Genomic DNA, 18,751 nt, shown 5'->3' on the forward strand with positions numbered 1-18,751 from the left:
TACTGTCGGATTGAGATGTTCGTTTCTAATTGGCTTGTGCAGTGGCAAGTCCCCTCATCCGCTTCTCATGGCTTTCATTACATTTCATACGTCATGTTATCTTTTACTTACATCACTTGCCTGACACGTCTTCAGGTTCATAGGCTTGAGTGTTACGTTTTTAATTGGCCTGATTGCCCCAGGTTGCTCAGCCTCGCTAGTTTCTTGAGACTGACATGGTTTCAGTCCTGTGCTACGTATTCGTTCCTGCTCTACGTTACTATGTTGTCAATGACGGACACCTGCGTAGGTAGGGGTTAGGGAAGGTAGGGATTTTCCTTTTGCTAAAGGTAAGTTGGGGCTCGTTGGTCATGTTTTGTTTTTAACTATGTTGTTCTTGTTTGCAGATTTCATGTCACGGCAGCAGATATCTAATATTTTGCTGCCATTCGTCCTTCTCCAGTTTCGGGTTCTATACATGGTAGCACGCCCTCCTTGAACCTCCCGATAAGGCATTCTCTTTTGTTACAGACGAAGCTTGATCTTCAAGTCCTTTTTTCAATTCAGCCTAGAAAGCTCTTGACTCGGCCTGGGATATCTTCCAGGCGTTTCTATCTCAGTAGCCTGGGTTCTTTTCTCACAAACATTCAGTACCTACTTGCGTTTTTGTTTTCTTTTGCCACTTTCAGCTCAAACGGGTTTTCAAGCCAGTGCCCAGTACAGTCTGGGCACCAGACTTTTTGCGGATGTACTCAGAGATAGGCCATGTTCCTTTCCCTGGTACTCCCTTCTCTGCTAGCACAAGGAATGACACATAGCCATTCCCTGCTGCCTAACTAGGGTAGCACCTCAATGTTCACTCCAGACCGTGCTTTCAGTACAGGTGCAGTTTCTGCTGCCATTCGTCGAGGGGTCTGTATTCTCGTTGTTGAGGAGTTAGATTGGCGGTAGTTAGCTTTCTTTTCCGGACATATCCCAGTTACACATGTCTGTCACAGGCATTCTGGCGTTGGGGGCTTGTGGTTACATACAATTACTGTCATTTCATCTCTTTGCTTGCTCATCCTACTGTTTTGTTTTTTGCCCCCTTTTAAGCATACTGACCACGTGACCCCGGCACACCTTAGGTCACTTTCCCACCTCAGGTCAAGTTCCCTGTTTTCCCCTCAGACCTTTCCCTAGCACGATTACCTGAGACTCTGAGTACAAGTGCTAAGTACTAAGGTTCTCTAACAAACCCCCGAGGGCTTCAAAAACAGCTGTATTTATACAGAGATTAAATTACACTCAGGTGGACTCTATTTACTAATTAGGTGACTTCTAAAGGCAATTGGTTCCACTAGTATTTAGTTAGGGGTATCAGAGTAAAGAGGGCTGAATACAAATGTACCCCCCCACACTTTTCACATATTTATTTGTAAAAAATGTTGAACTTACATAGCTTACAGAGCTGCTATTCAGCTAGATTTACCATCGGGATTAGTCGCTTGTGCTCGGTCATCTGATTTACCAGCTATTTACTGTATGTTTTTTATATAAAGGACCTGTGAATGGTTTGGTGTCTTCTTTTCTAGATTTAAACTTTTCATGAGAATGAGTATGGCAAGGTGCCCCCTTTTTACTAAAGGGGGCTTTTAGATACCACCTGCAGAGCACCAGGCAAATTCTGTGGGGAAGAGCCCCTTTTCTCATTAAAAATAGGACAAAGTACCTTGCCAGGGGATACCCCCTGGCAAAGCATCACTTGCCATGTGGCCTGATATGGTTCAGGAGGGGAGGTGTATGCTCCTCCCCCTTCCTTATCCAGTCAGTCTGCAGCATAAATCTGTACTAGAACCAAAGGGTGTGGTATGTATTTCCTGGGGAACCTCATGCATTTTTTGGGGGATAAAGTACACCCTTAAAGCGGAGGTTCACCCTAAAAACATTGTTCTAACATTACATTGTGCTCACTTCCAACATTGACAGTATGCTGATTTTTTATTTATTTTTGCTGTACATACCGTCGTATAGGTATTTTCACCCCGGCTTCCGGGTAGTGGGAGTGGGCGCTCCTATGCAGAGGCTAAGTGATTGACGTGATGACAAAAACTTCCCCCAGCGCATAAGGCGTGTCAAGAGTTTCCGAAAGAAGCCGAACTGCGAGTCGGCTCTATAAGGTGCTATACGGCGCCTGCGCACTGACGTTCGGCTTCTTTCGGAAACTGGTGACGCGCCTTATGCGCCGGGGGGAAGTTTTTGTCATCACGTCAATCACTTAGCCTCTGCATAGGAACGCCCACTCCCGCGGGAGCCACTACCGGGAAGCCGGGGGGGGGGAGACCTATACGACGGTATGTACAGCAAAAAAATAAAATAAATCAGCATACTGTCAATGTTAGGAGTGAGCACAATGTAATGTTAGAAAAATGTTTTTAGGGTGAATCTCTGCTTTAAAATCAATATGAGACTCAAACCATTTTGCTAGAAGCATTTAAAAAAAATCATTGCTCTTACCCAAATTAATTATTATTATTTTTTTTTTTGCATTGGTTCATATTCCCCAGTGCAGTAACTACCCCCTTGTTAACACCATCTTGCCTATGAACACAAAAAATGGTAATTTTTAATGAAGTTCAACAAATGCCTGCTGAATCAAACCCAGTGAAGTTTGGCTCACCACTACATGCCAGATCAGTTCACATGATTGGTTTAAACATCTAGTGGTGAGACTTTCATTTACAGATCTGTTGTGTAAAACTTAGCATTACCTTAACATTGTTTCTTCCCAAGGAAGCATTGCCTAAAAGTCTTTCCCTCTGAATTTAATGTTTAGCTCATCACATGTATGAATATTTTAAACATATTTTACATTTATATAGAAATTATTAACTTGCTGTTTTGGAAAAAACACATTTTTTTGTAGCCCATCTTTCCGGTATTACTTGAACCTCCTAGCTTTCCTTTCTGCAATTGATAATATCAACCAGGACCCAGACATCTTACCCAATATCACTCTTGGCTTCCATCTATATGACTCATGGCTGGAACCCAGGAAGGCTGTACAGAGCGTTCTGAAGATCTTATCTGGACCAAATGGGACAGTTCCTAATTATTCCTGTAAAGGACAAGGCAAACTGGCCGGTGTTATTGGAGATCAATATTCATCCACTACAATCCCAATCGCCCAAATCCTCGCACTGTACAGATACACACAGGTAAGTGAAAATTGCTTGTATATGTCTACCACAACCCCAAGTCAACAGTTGACAACAATATACATTTTACAAAAATATTCCAGTCTGTGAAAGTTAACCACATGAGACTAGATACAGTATGTGCATTCCCTTTCGTACGAATGTTATTTTCGTACGAAAATTTTCATTTTCATACCCGCAGAATAATGTGTACATACGAAAAAGTTAAAGCACCAAAATACGAAAACGACGGGATTACGAATGAGCCGCATAACGAACAACCGCAAATACGAACGAACGATCCGACAAAAATACGACAAAACGAAAACGGCAAAAGAACGAAAATGACATCTATAACAAAAGACTTGCATTCTGTATTTTGTTTGAATCCTTGTTCTGTTCGTATTTTGATTTTCAGTCGTATGTTCATTGTTCATATGACATCTAACAAAAGATTTTCATTCTGTATTTTGTTTGAATCCTTTTTCTGTATGTATGTTCATATGACATCTATAACAAAAGATTTGTATTCTGTATTCTGAATGCCTTTTTTCTGTTCGTAATTTGGTTTCAAAATACAGAATGCAAATCTTTTGTTATAAGATGTCATTTTCGTTTTTTTGAATGGGCAGTGAGTGTAGTTAGTTAGTGAAGCAGCTTCTCTTTTGTGCTGAGTAGCACAGTAAAGCCAAATAAACTTTTCTGTGGATTTTCGTCTGAAGGGAGATCAGTTGGCCAGACTTTTGAACCTGGAACCCAAAAATGGTTTTCTGATGGAGTTATAAAAACGATCGTTTTACCGAACGTTCGTTCGTTTTTAGTTTGTTGTTAAAGTCTGACCAAGTGTATGGGGCTTAACAATAGTTAATATGGATTAGCCGCGTGTTGAAAGTGACGCTAATCCCCTGATATATTTACGAAAGTACAAAATGACGAAAATTCACGAAAATTATTGTCTAACCAGTAACGAACATGAATTAAACAGAATAATGAACCAACCCGCATGTACGAAAATAAAACGGTAACCAAAATACGAAACGATCGGAATACGAAAAAATCGCGTCGTACGGAAAACGAACGGGAACGAACAGGAAAACGGGCCCCTTTACGAAAAATGAATGGGAACGAACCTACGGAACGATACGAAACGGAACAAAAAAAACACGAAATTTTTTCCTGTGCACATGTCTACATGAGACCCGGAAGATTTCACCCCCTTTATGACCTGGCTGTTTTTTTGCTACTCAGCACTGTCCTCCTTTAACCACTTCAGCCAAGGAAGGATTTGCTCCCTTAATGACCAGGCCATTTTTTTGCGACACAGCACTGCATCGATTTAACTGACAATTGTGCGGTCGTGCAACGCTGTTGCCAAACAAATATGACGTCCTTTTTTTCCCACAAATAGAGCTTTCTTTTGGTGGTATTTATTCACTTCTGCGGTTTTTAATTTTTTGCGCTATAATGATTGGAAATCCCGACAAGAAAAGTTCTGTTATGTGAGCTTTTGGTCGGAAATTCCAACCGTGTGTAGGCTCCATCTGACTTTTTCTGTTGGAATTTCCAGCAGTAAAAATTTGAGAGCTGGTTCTCAATTTTTCCGACAAGAAAAGTTCTTGTCAGAAATTCCGATCGTCTTTATGCAATGCCGACGCACAAAAAAAAAACACACGCATACTCAGAATCAATTTGACACATGCTCGGAATCATTGAACTTAATTCATCTGACAATTGTTGTCAGATTTTCCAACAAATGTTTTATAGTATGCTTTCAAATTTTCCGACTACAAATGTGTCCCGTCGTATTATCCAATTGTGTGTACACAAGTCCATTGGAAAAAAATCCAAAGTACATCCATGCATGCTCCGAACCAATGCTAACCATGACACAACATAAGCAGAAGTTGCTCAAAGGGTAGCGCTAAAGAGCTGAAAAAACACGTTGTTTCGTGTATGTTGGCTGACAAAATTCTGCCGTCTGTATGCAATACAAGTTCGCGGCCAACGCCCTTCGCACAAAATTCCATGGATTTGTCCAATGGAAATCCGATCGTGTGTACGAGGCTTTAGAGCTGTATTTTCAATAGCTGGAGGCCATTTGAGCCAGAGCACCCAGTGAAGGACTCCACCCTTAAGCCAAGTACACGTTCACGGTTTTCTCGGCAAGAACCAGCAAGAAAACTGCTGGCAGAGCAGTACACCATGCGTGTGTACGCAGGGCCGGATTTGCTCTCCCTGCCGCCCCAAGGCCAGGTTCCGCAATGCGAACCCCCCCCAAAAAAAAAAAATCAACAGGGAATGGTTAGTTCAAATATTTTTTGTTTCTTTTTTTTACTTTTTTATCACTTTTTTTATTTTTTATTTATTTGTAGCTTGTCGTTTACTTTTTTTTATTTTTGTATAATTTTCTTATTATTTTTCTTATTCTTTACTTTTTAATTTATTACTTTAATTATTATTTCTTATTATTTATTTTCTATTTTTTTCACTTAAGTTTATTGCTATCACACAGAAGAAAACAATTCCATGTGTGATAGCAATTGGAGGTGACAGGTTCTCTTTATTGATCCTGTCACCTCCAAAATAGGAGTCCTAGCACTGTGCTAGAACTCCTGTCACAGCTGAGATGGGAAGAGCACAGCTCTCCCCTCTCACTGTGTACATGGGCGGCAGGGACAGGAGACAGACTCGGTGGCCGGGGGGAGGACAGAGTCCCAAAGACAGAGCCAGCAGAGAGAGGTATGTGGGGGGGGGTGGGAGAGGGGAGGACGGACGGGAGCACACATTTTACAAGTGATTTCTGCAATCACTTGTTAACGAGCGAGCGGATTCCCCCACAACTTACCACCCTTAACTGTACGTTTTGGGCGTCAGGGGACTCCATGCCGCTGCCGCCCCTTGGCGCCCTGCCGCCCCAAGGCCTGGCCTCGGTGGCCTTGTGGGAAATCCGGGCCTGTGTGTACGAGGCTTTGAGGTTTCTCGTCAAGAAAACTGCCCAGAATCTAGACGAGAGAAATAGAGAACCTGCTCTCTATTTTCTCGTTGTGAGATTCTCGGCAGTGTTTTCCTGCCGAGAAACCCGAGCGTGTGTATACTTACCTCTCCATGGAAACCCGAGCATGCTCGAAATGACTTTGACGCATGCGCGGTAGCTTCCAAGACATAGGTAGGGTGAAGCAAGATGGCGGCGACGGCATCGAATGTGACGAGCGCATGCTCGTCGTAGTCAATGACATCACCGCGTAAGTGCCATTCAAAAGAACGGAGGTGAATGGTGTGTCTGTACACTCGGCCGGCAAGAGAATCTTGCCAGGAATCTCGACAGGAAAAACAACGTTTTTTTCCTGACGAGAATCTGGGCCGCGTGTACAGGGCATCAATCAGGGGCGGACTGACAACTCATGGGGCCCCCGGGCAATGGAAGATTATGGGGCCCCTGGGCTTACAGATGGCCACCACGCTAGGAGGCAGTGCAGAGGCGGGGCAGCTAAAATCTCAGGATTTTCATATCAAAAGCATGTCGGTTTCAGACATATCAGGGACAGATCTAAAAAAAACACAGATTTTTACATACTGTCCCTGGTTTTTCTGAGCCTGGCAACCCTGATGGGGCCCCCTAGAGGTATGGGGCCCTCGGGCCAGTGCCCGAGTGCCTCAATGGTCAGTCCGCCCCTGGCATCAATCTACGAGGTGTGTTCCCTGTTGTGGGCGCTGCTTTGTGCTTATCTGGATATGAACGTAATCTGAAAATATAGTCACATTATAGTTAATCCTCCTTCTTTCAGATCAGCTATGGAGCCACCGATTATTCATTAAGTGACAGACACCTTTACCCGCATGTTTTTAGGACCGTTCAGAATGATTATGTCCATTATTTAGCAATTGCCAAACTAGTGAAAATTTTGGGCTGGACGTGGGTTGGAATACTTTTATCAGATGATGACACCGGCGAGAACGAGGCAAAAATTCTGAAGCGACATTTGGCTTCCCGGGAGATTTGTGTGGCTTTTGAAAAAAGAATGACTATGAATTCCGCTACAATTGATCAGTGGATGGACACACTTAGTAAAGTACGATGTAACGTTTTAATATTTTGTGGTTACTTCACAAGCAGTGCTCAGAGATACCTTTATGAATTCTCTCAGATCAATAGAAATAATATGCTTATCCTTCCCCCAGGCTGGACTTCAGGTGAAATCAAGATAATAACTTTTCTCACAAGTTATATAACAAGCTTGTCTTTAGATTTTTTTGATCCACACCTTCTTATAGATGAAAGTCAGTTTGATGACAATCTGTTATCGAGACATCCGCAAATTGGGCTGTTGCTGGATAATCTGATCATCACATTTTACAATATAACATCAACTCAAAATGGAAAAAATATCTATTTCCAAAATGGTACTATTTTTAGTCATAGTTTGTTAAGAGTCTTTCTTCCAAAAATTGACATAAGTTTCCTTCATGGAGAATCTGTACGAGTGTATATTGCAGTAGAAGCTATGGCTGAAGCTATACATTTTTTCACCAAGTTTAATCGCAGTTTTATTATTAACAGATTTAATCAGGTAAAACAACAGTCAATTATTTTTTAGATTCATTTTTGTATTGAAATGTAAGAAGGTTTTTTTTTTTTTTTTAAAGTACTTTGACTAAACATTTTGGCCTTATTATTATTATAATTATTATACAAGATTTAACCACTTCAGCCCTGGAAAAATGAACCCCCTTCCTGACCAGAGCACTTTTTGCGATTCGGCACTGCATCGCTTTAACTGACAATTGCGCGGTCGTGCGACGTTGCACCCAAACAAAACTGACGTCCTTTTTTCCCCACAAATAGAGCTTTCTTTTGGTGGTATTTGATGACCTCTGCATTTTTTTTTTAAATTAAAGGGGCAGATTCACGTAGATCTGCAGCGGCGTAACGTATCACATTTACATTACGCTGCCGCAAGTTTTACGGGCAAGTGCTTGATTCACAAAGCACTTGCCTGTAAAGTTACGGCGGCATAACATAAATCCTCCGGCGCAAGCCCGCCTAATTCAAATGATCCGGGTAGGGGGCATGGATCATTTAAATTAGGCGCGTTCCCGCGCCAAACGTACTGCGCGTGCGCCATCCCTAAAATTTCCCGACGTGCATTGCGGTAAATGACGTCGCAAGGACGTCATTGGTTTTGACGTGAACGTAAATGGCGTCCAACGCCATTCACGGACGATTTACGCAAATTACGTACATTTTCAAATTGCGACGCAGGAACGACGGCCATACATAACATTGGATATGCCACCTAGGGGGCATGTTTATCTTTACGCCGTGTATCTCTTACGGAAACGGCATAAATTTACTGCGACGGGCAAGCGTACGTTCGTGAATCGGCGTAACGACTCATTTGCATATTCTACGCCGACCACAATGGAAGCGCCACCTAGCGGCCAGCGTAAATATTGCACCCTAAGATACGACGGCGCAGGCATGTTTAAGTGTATATCAGTTTGAGAATACACTTAAACATACGACGGGCTTAGATTCAGAGTTACGTCGGCGTATCTACTGATACGCCGCCGTAACTCTTTGTGAATCTGGCCAAAAGTTTTATTGACGTTTTCACAAAGTACCAATACATAAGGTTGAGAGAGATATTAGCAACAGCAATTTGTACTGAGTATTATAGCAAACGTTAAAGACTTACATCGAAGGTAACGTATAGCTAAGAGGTGTTGCATGGAAATTTTAAGATCTAGATGCGAGGTTGGTATTTATCTGTTGGTGTCGGTGTCTCCACACCCCGGCACCCCAATTTGGGCGCACACTGTGCCATGGGGTGGGAGGCAACCATGCCAACGACTGTCTGTAAAAAATTATGTAACATGTACAACATAGAATAGCCTTAGAATGTAGAACTTAGAACTGAGAACAAAGGTCCTGCTAGCTAAATATACTCTTAAGCCTCATACACACGGTCGAACTTCAAACAAACTTTTCCGTGGATTTTTGTCTGAAGAGAGTTGGCCGGGCACATCCATAGCATACACACGGTCGGACTTTTCTGCAAACTTTCCCAAAACTTTCCCAACATCACATGTTTTTTCTGCTCTTTAAGCCCCGTACACACGGTCGGACTTCAAACAAACTTTTCCGTGGATTTTTTTCTGAAGGGAGTTGGCCGGGCACACCCATAGTATACACACGCTCTGACTTTTCTGCAAACTTTCCCAAAACTTTCCCAACATCACATGATTTTTTCTGCTCTTTTCTGCTCTTTACCGCCACCCTTTGGTCAACTTTTGCTATTGTTGGTTGATTTTAACATTGGTTCTGGGCATGCGTATTTGCACTTCGGACAAAAGTCAGATGGATTTCTGTACACACGATAGGACTTTGCACCGTAGGACTTTTGTTGCTGAAAAGTTTGTCCGTTTGCAGAGCGAACTTTTGTCGGATGAAAACCAAAAAAGTTTGTCCGATGGAGCGAACACACGGTTGGATTTTTTGGAAAACGTGCTCATTTTGAAGTTTGTTGGCAAAAAGTCTGACTGTGTGTATGGGGCTTAAGACAGATCCTTGCTTGCATTGCGCCGAGCAGAAGGGTGACGTTGCGTAACACTTGCGCAAAGTTGAAGGGCGCTTAAGGTATGTGTGTTCTCAATTTGGGAGTGTGTGTCAGACTCATGGGTAGCAAGTAGGTAGGACACAGAGTTCCATTCTGTTAGGAAATAGTGTATTATAGTGCTGTGCTTCGTGGGTCAACGATCCAGGGTTCCCAGTTTTGGTAGAAAATTTGGTAGAAAATTGCGGTAGTTAGGTTAGCTTTGGCGAAGGACAACTCCAATTGGAAGTGGTTGTTTGTAATCCGCGCCTGGCGCCGTAATGCGTTCTACGCTGGAACGCAGGACGGCGACCGCAAGATGACGTCATCGCCCGGCGCCGCGTGCGTTACAACCTGGAACGCAGAAGTGCCGAATGCAATTTGCTTTGCATTCGGCGCACATGCTGCTCTACTATAAACAGAACGGCGTGTGTTATACACGCCGTTCTGTTATTGTCAGCCGTAGCTCGGCCACGCTACAAACACCGGTGCCATCGCTCTTCATGCTGCAATCTAATCCAGGCTGCAACTCTAGCACTCTGCTGTTACCTTAACTGCATCAGACTGCCATTGCTGGGGACAACCTAAGAGATCTTCCTTGCTGACACCCTACACTACGGAATCTCTTGCTGCTACATTCAAGCCCTGCAAACGGATAGGTAGAAATTGTTTCACTTGTAGTGCTGTAGAAAGATCTGCTGCATATATTGCTCCTAAAATAATTGCTCTTATTAACTCTGCCTTGTAGATACATAATACTTGGGACTGACTGTTGTGCCTATGGCTGTTTGCTGAGGAACATCTTAAAGGGACATATACTTTGTTCCCGGTGCCGGCGCCATCTTGGGCCTCATTCATGGCCGTGAAGCAGTAATAATCTGTGAGACAGCAGAGTGCAGGTGGCTTATACCACATTCTGGACATGCCCGGGACAGTCCTGAGTCCTTTCCCCCTCCGTGTAGCCAGCTCGGGGGTCGGAATGTCATCTGTGGTTGCTTCGGATCCTGTCAGTGGAGCGGAGCTCTGGCTTCAAGCCTCCATTACTGTCTGCTGCAGGCCACGCCCCCTCCACCTCTGAGTTTTTTATCTTTTGCGCTATAAACAAAAAAAGAGCGCCAATTTTGAAAAAAATTAAATATTTTTTACTTTTTGCTGTAATAAATAACCCCCAAAAATATATAAAAAAACTAATTTATTTCTCGGTTTAGGCCGTTATGTATTCTTCTACATATTTTTGGTAAAAAAAATCGCAATAAGCGTATATTGATTGGTTTGCACAAAAGTTATAGTGTTAACAAAATATGGGATAATTTTATGGCATTTTTGTTTTATATTATTTTTTATTAGTAATGGTGGCGATCAGCGATTTTTTTTTACACTATTTTGGGACCACTGTCATTTATACAGTGATCAGTGCTATAAAAATGCACTGATTATTGTGTAAATTATACTGGCAGGGAAGGGGTTAAACACTAGGGGCAATGAAGGGGTTAAGTGTGTCCTAGGGAGTGATTATAACTGTGTGGGGGCTGGGCCATGAGTGACACGACACTGATCACTGCTCCCGGTCACAGGGAGCAGTAGATCACTGTCCTGTCACTAGGCCGAACAGGAAAATGCCTTGGTTACATAGGCATCTCTCTGTTCTGCAGCTTTGTGACACGATCACTGGACACGGTATATCATCGTTAGGCGGTCAGCAAGTGGTTATATAGCGTCAACTCTTGGCACAGTGCTCTAATAAAAAAAGGGAAATGGTAAAGTTATAATACAAATGAATGCAATACGGTTAGGAGGGCCCTGCTCACAATAGCTCACAATCTAAAAGGGATCTGCAAGTGATACAAAAGGTAATAAATGTGTTGAAAGATCTAATGAAGGACAAAAAAAGTATAGTTTTTGGGTTGTGCCAGGATAGGCTTCCCTGAACAGATGAGTTTTCAGGGATTCCTTGAAGGCAGACAGAGCAGGAGATAACCAGACATTACCTAGTTCCAAAGGATGAGAAAGTCTCTGAAGTAGTCTTGGAGGAGAGATAGGAGAAGATGTTGAGGGAGCTAGAGAGCAGGAGGTCGTGCGGGAGCAGAGAGGATGGTTTTAATGATATTTCCAGATGAGGTTGGTCATGTAGCTCCTCAGGGCAGGGCTCGTGTTGTTAGTAGATTGAATTTTATTTGTTGGATAAGTGTAAGCCAGTGGAGGAATTGGCAAAGAGGATTGGGAGTTAACTACTTAACCACTTAAGACCCGGACATTTAGGCAGCTAAAGGACCTGGCCAGTTTTTGCGAATTCGGCACGGCGTCGCTTTAACTGACAATTGCGCGGTCGTGCGACGTGGCTCCCAAACAAAATCCTTTTTTACCCAAAATACAGTTTTCTTTTGGTGGTATTTGATCACCTCTGTGCTTTTTATTTTTTGTGCTATAAACAAAAATAGAGTAAACATCTTGAAAAAAAATGCAATATTTTTTTACTTTTTGCTATAATAAATATCCCCCAAAAATATATATAAAAAAAAAATTCCTCAGTTTAGGCCGATACGTATTCTTCTACCTATTTTTGGTAAAAAAATCGCAATAAGCGTTTATCGATTGGTTTGCGCAAAATTTATAGTGTTTACAAAATAGGGGATAGTTTTATTGCATTTTTATAAAAAAACATTTTTTTACTACTAATGGCGGCGATCAGTGATTTTTTTTCGTGAATGCGACATTATGGCGGACACATCGGACAATTTTGACAAATTTTTGGGACCATTGTCATTTTCACAGCAAAAAATTCATTAAAAATGCATTGTTTACTGTGAAAATGACAATTGCAGTTTGGGAGTTAACCACAAGGGGGCGCTGACGGGGTTAAGTGTGACCTCATTTGTGTTTCTAACTGTAGGGGGGTGTGGCTGTAGGTGTGATTGTGTTTCCCTATAAAAGGGAACACACGATCAATGACGGCGCCATAGTGAAGAATGAGGAAGCTGTGTTTACACACAGCTCTCCCCGTTCTTCAGCTCTGGGGACCGATCGTGGGACTCCAGCGGCGATCGGGTCTGCGGATCCCGCGGTCACGGAGCTTCGGACCAGGGTGGGGGGCGCGCACCACGGGCGAGCGCCCCCGCGACCCACGGCTGGGCACTTAAAGAGGACTTACCTGTACGTGCTTGTGCTCAACCGTGCCATTCTGCCAATGTATATGTGCAGGAGGCGGTCCTTAAGCGTTTAAGGACCTCCAGCCATCGTTATACTTTGCTACTTTTACATTAAATACCGTGGTTGTGGCAGCAGCTAGCTAACGTTGTAAAATGCTGCGTAAACTGTTGGTGCTAAAAAAATCATGTATAATAGTAATAATAAAACAGGTTCACCTACTAACATACAGAAAGGTGACCACTACACACACACACACCGTATCACAGACTTATTTGGTATAATGCATGTAAGATAAAAGTGATACTATACATTCATACTGATATGGACTGTGTAATGTGTTAGCAATGAAAAGATGCCACATTGTTGATGGAAATTAAAATGATCCACCTGAAGAGGGCTGAATTCAAAGACAACAACAGAACCTGGGGAATGCCCAGGGAAAAACCAAGCCTACTTACCGACCAGCTCGCAGAACAACCAATTAACCTGTCTAACAGTATGCATTAGAACAGGGGTTTTGTTCGCAACGCATTTGCAAACGCATGCGTGAGCCACAGAGCCGCGCCAAGGCACCCTGTAATTTGTGGTCCTAACACTAAACAATGAGTGTCCCCATAATAAAGGCACATGCATTCTGATGGATAGAATTCAAGAATCCATTTCAAAGACACCTCGAATATCAAAGTAAAAAAATTATGCAGCAGGCTAGTCCATTTTGCTGAAATTTCATTGCAGCAAATCAAAATGGTACTATGCATTCCTATCAATGTTGGGGCATGCTCCTAATGAATGGTGTTCTAGGGTATTTCCTCCCAGATCTGAGCCAGAGCATCACTGAGCTCCTGAACAGACTGAGGTGCAACCTGGCGGCACCGGATGGACCGAAACATAATGTCCCAGAGGTGTTCTATTGGATTTAGGTCAGGCAAGCATGGGAGCCATTCAATGGTATCCATTTCTTCATCCTCCAGGAACTGGCTGCATTCTCTTGCCACATGAGGCCAGGCATTATCGTGCACCAGGGGGAACCCAGGACCCACTGCACCAGCATAGGGTCTGATAATGGGTCCAAGGATTTCATCCCGATACCCAATGGCAGTCAGGGTGCCATTGTGTAGCCTGGAGAGGTCTGTGAGTGCCTCCATGGATATGCCTCCCCAGACTATCACTGACCCACCACCAAACTGGTCATACGTGTTTTGTGAGGCCTGTCCACTCTTGGGTGCACCCTCTTTGGTTGATCTGTGTATGAACCTTCGGCTAGCCGGACAATCAAATAAACCAATGACGCACTGATGGGTTCAATAGATTGTGTATTGTAATCAGACATCGTTGACAATTTATAATCTTAAACCACAAAATTTCCCTAAACCTCCCAAAACCTCCCAAAAGCTTAATACCCTCCCACACCCCTTTTAGCCAATTACCAATCAAGCTTATAAAATCCCCCAGTTACAGAGGTTATACAAAGGTGATACAAAACATGTTACATTTGTGACGCAAACAATAGCTCCTTAACAAGACCACATCTATCACACCTCTTGCTACAGCGAGTGTCAGCAAATGTCAGTTTATCATGTGGCCTAACCTGGCAGGTGTTTGTACAATGTACAGACATTGCTATCTTGATATAAACTTGTGGTTACATAACATCTGCAAACATCGGCAAAAACATCTCTTTTACTTGTCTAAGCAACTTCTCCTAATTATAGAGGAACCCTAACTATTTGCTGCATGAAAACATTTGCTCAAGATAAGCTATATATATGTGTAATCATCTTGCTGTATCAATGTATATCAATGTATATATTGTGGCTGATATATTAGACTATATATGTGTATACATATTGGCAATTTCCCCACAATCCTCACTTTGATCATATGAAATTGTAAATTTCATAGGATCATTCCTGATACAAATTACCATGGTCTTTCCTACTCCCCAAATAGTAAACTTAGTAACACAGTATATCATTATCAAGAATACTATAGTCATCAAGCTTAATATTCCTCCTGTTCTCCTCAAGAAATTGAATATTCCCAAATCGCGGCCCGCTCAACGCACAGCCGGAGGTCATTATTTAGGATATCCAGACCAATGTCTGAGAGATGAACATCATCGCTCTGATAAAGGCCTCTCACACCCCCTTCCAACTCCCAATGGTGATAGGAAAAACCATAACCCAGTGACATAAACCTTCTTACAACTCTATTTATTCTTTTGTGTATTTTATCAAGAGGGCGGGAAATGTCAGACCTCAACCATTTAAGTCTCGGAATGATTTCGGAGAAAATAACAACCGTGCTGGGATACATTGCTTTCACAAGACGAAGATAATGTTTAATCTTGAGAATTAAATTTAGAGTATTCCGACGTCCTATGTCGTTACCCCCCAAATGGATAATCAAAATGTCCGGAAGAGGGTACCTGTAAGCCATAGTTCCCAACTTGGTCATAAGTTCCCCCCAAACCATTCCCCGTTTACCATGCCAACAAATCGAGAAAAGATCAGGGTCTAAATTCAACAGTTCCGAATAGGGTCTCGATGACGCCCGTCTTTGCGCCCATAAAATGAAAGAATGTCCAATTATCCACACAACACGTCTTGATTCAGTCTTAAGAAGTTCCTTGGGATCGGTTGGGGCGGGGAGTTCTTCAATCTGGACGCGTGTATCTATTGTGGACTCTGGTCGGTTAAGACAGGAATACGGGAAACTCTGAGCACTTCAAAGGGACCTTGATATACCAGACCAGTCTTTTTCCTGACCGCCAACTGTCTCCTGGTAGGAAAGGGTGAGCTGGATCTGTGGAAAGAGGAGGAAAAGTGACAGCAACCTTATCATCATTTTTGTATGTGCACTTACCTTATGCGTTCCTCCTGGTGAAAATAAAGGTTATCATTATATGTTTTTCTTTCCCCTTACACTGTCACCTCTGGGCAGGTCTTCCCATAAGAATTTATAAGAATTTCGCAGAGCACTCCCGGTAGGAAGTACATCAACATTTTTAAGATGCCTGAGGTGGCTTTTTATTTATTCTTTTAGATTATATTATATCCTTTATATTTATATTGGTCCGATGATACGACCCGTGGACCATACCTACAAATCCTATGATTCATAAAAGCTCTGCCTGTGATTCCTGCTCTTTCTCCTATTGTGAGAATTACTTCTGTCCATCCTGTAAATTTGAATATTACCAAAAGGTATTTCCTATTTGTTTTGGCATATGGGTGAAATCGATATGTGAGTTCTAGGTGGGGGTAAAAGTCCATATCTCCCGTGTGCCTTTCCTTGAACATTATTCTAAACGCAAGTCATACATGAGTTGACCAAATCGTCTATCAGCTTCTGCAATTGTTGTGTACAGAACAGTGACTTGTAATGTTCTAGTATGTACCGTTTGTCTAAATGTCCAGGACTATGTAGGTAAGACATTAGGAGTGGTGCTTGATGCAGCTGGAACTTCTAGTATCTGATCCTTCGTCTATACCCCTGTACCTGTCGCTTGCAGTCCCTGGGATTCCCAGTGCTTAATGTCCTCACTTTTTGACTGTTTTTGAAGCTGATGTACTACTGACACCCTGACTCTCAAAGTCTGTCATGAATAACAATACACTCTCCATTGTGTACCTCTGCGAGCTGCCTCTTCCGCTGCTCTGTCTACTAGATTATTACCCATAGCTTGATAGTCTCCTTTTACAGAGTGTCCCTCTACCTTTATTAGCAAATATTCTATGTATTTTTGATTTGCCACCCTTTTCCCATCTGCTGAAATGAAGCCACGAGCCCGCCAAATAGCGTAATCATGCACAGTTCCATGTGCGTATCGGCTGTCTGTGTAAATGTTTACTTTGTGTCCTGCAAATATTTCACAGGCTCTTGTGAGCGCCACTAGCTCTCCTTGTTGTGCCGAAGTCGCAACAATCAGCTCGGCTTCCATCACCTGATTTGGGAGCACGACCACTGCGTATCCTGTCTAGTATGTCTTATCGTCTGGCCTCATATACAATTCGTCTACAAATACATCTATGCTATCAGTCTGTGGAATGTCTTTTAAGTTTTTCCTAGGTGCTGTACAAGAGAAAATCGCCTCATCACATTTGTGTTTAGGTGTTGGGTCTACTTGTCTTCATTAACAAGCTTGCAGTCGCTGTGCTGTCATATGTTGCATAGTCATGTTTTGGAGGAGGGACAATACCGTATGGGTGGTGGAAAGTTCCATCACATTACCATGAACTATTTTGGTTGCATCTTTTACTGCAATGAGGCATGCCAAGAACTACGGGAGGTAACTTCTTTGACAGGTATGAAACTGGCCTATTCCTTTCCTTTCCCCATGCCTCTGTGTCAAAACCGCTGTATAGGTTCCTCCCGATACCACACAGTACAACTGAAATTACTTTTTATAATTCGCGAGGGCTAAAGCCGGAGCCTGGGTCAGAGCCCGGACCAGTCTCTCAAAGGCTTCTACTCTATCCTCTGTCCATTCCATCTTTGGTGCTTCTGCAAATGTAGTTTTTCTCAGGATGCTATCCCAATGAGAACAATCGGGAATCCACTGCCTGCAGTATACGATTGACCCCAGAAAGGACAGCATGGCCGCTTTGTCCATCGGCCTGCTTAAGGAGGTTACTGCCTTGACTCTAGCGGGTGAGACTTTTCTTTCTCCTGCCTCTATGATGCACCCCAAATATTCCACTTGGGTACTTGCATACTGGATTTTCTTCTTCGAGGCCAGGTGTCCTTTGCTTGCTAAGTGGTCTAATAAACTCCGAGTCTACTTCACAGGCTTCTAATTCTGAATTGGAGAGCAAGAGGTCATTGGTATACTGGATTAAGGTGGATCCCCTCTTTGGTTCCCAGTCCTCCAATGTTGCCTTTAATACAATTGAAAAGGCTGATGGACTATCCACAAAGCCTTGCGGGCGACAAGTCCAGGTCAATTGACCACTAGCCCACTGAAAAGCGAAAAGGCTTTGCGCTTCCCAAGTAATTGAGACAGGTCAACTACTGTGTAGTATCTGGATTCTGCGGGAATAGTTCCAAATACAGCTGTAATTGTAATATCTGCTACCAAGGGGGAAGTGGAATAATTGCCTTGTTTACCTTCCCTAGATCTTGTACTAACCTCCATGTGCCATTGGCTTTCTTTACAGGGGTTCCAGGGACTGACAATCTCCCTTAGATTCCCCATTTCCAGGTATGCCTCAATCTGGGGTCTTATGCCCACCAACTTTTCCTCACTCAAAGGGTATTGTTTATTGTTAGCCCATATAAGATGATTTTCCAAAGATATTGGCAAGTTCAAAAAGAACCCACCCATGTCACGTCTTCTTGGGTCCGTCAAGTCACATTTCATTGAAGTTGCAGTCAGTCTCCCCCTTTTGTCAAAAGTCAAAGTTATCCGCAATGCTACCATTAAGTCTCTTCCCAGTAAGCAGACTGGACACTCTAACAAAACTGCAAAAGACATGTGTGTCACCTTATGTATCACTGTCGTCCCATTTATACCCATAGAACTTCCTTCGGAACATTTGTCATTTATGAAGTCTGTCTTATTAATACACAAGGTCGTGGTGGCTCCACTTATCAAGTAATAAACGTGTTTTTATGCTGTCAATTTGTAATATCACTTGTAGTAAGACTTGCCAATCGGTCGGAACAAAATGCATGATGACGGAAGGGATTTGTTCTGGGCACCCTTAGTAAAAACTGTTTCTCCGTGAGGACGGGTACTGTGGATGCTCAGACTACCTCTGTAAGTCTGACTGCGTAAGTCTGTGTTTTCTTTCTTTTTTTTTTCCTTTTTTTTCTGTAGAGTTTGTAATTCTAGTTGTTCCCTCAAAGCGTCTG

The 18,751-nt window shown here is 42.8% G+C and overlaps 1 protein-coding gene across 1 annotated transcript; it reads left to right on the forward strand.

Annotated features, from left to right (window-relative positions):
• The first annotated feature begins 261 nt into the window (after positions 1 to 261).
• On the forward strand, positions 262 to 7,750 carry LOC120929036 (vomeronasal type-2 receptor 26-like). Its single transcript, XM_040340259.1, has 4 exons — positions 262 to 285; positions 387 to 460; positions 2,885 to 3,176; positions 6,941 to 7,750. Exons 1-4 carry the CDS (start codon positions 262 to 264, stop codon positions 7,748 to 7,750), a joined length of 1,200 nt encoding a protein of 399 aa, XP_040196193.1.
• The last annotated feature ends 11,001 nt before the right edge of the window (positions 7,751 to 18,751 follow it).

This window comes from Rana temporaria, chromosome 1 (genome assembly GCF_905171775.1).
Source record: "Rana temporaria chromosome 1, aRanTem1.1, whole genome shotgun sequence".
NCBI lineage: Eukaryota > Metazoa > Chordata > Amphibia > Anura > Ranidae > Rana > Rana temporaria.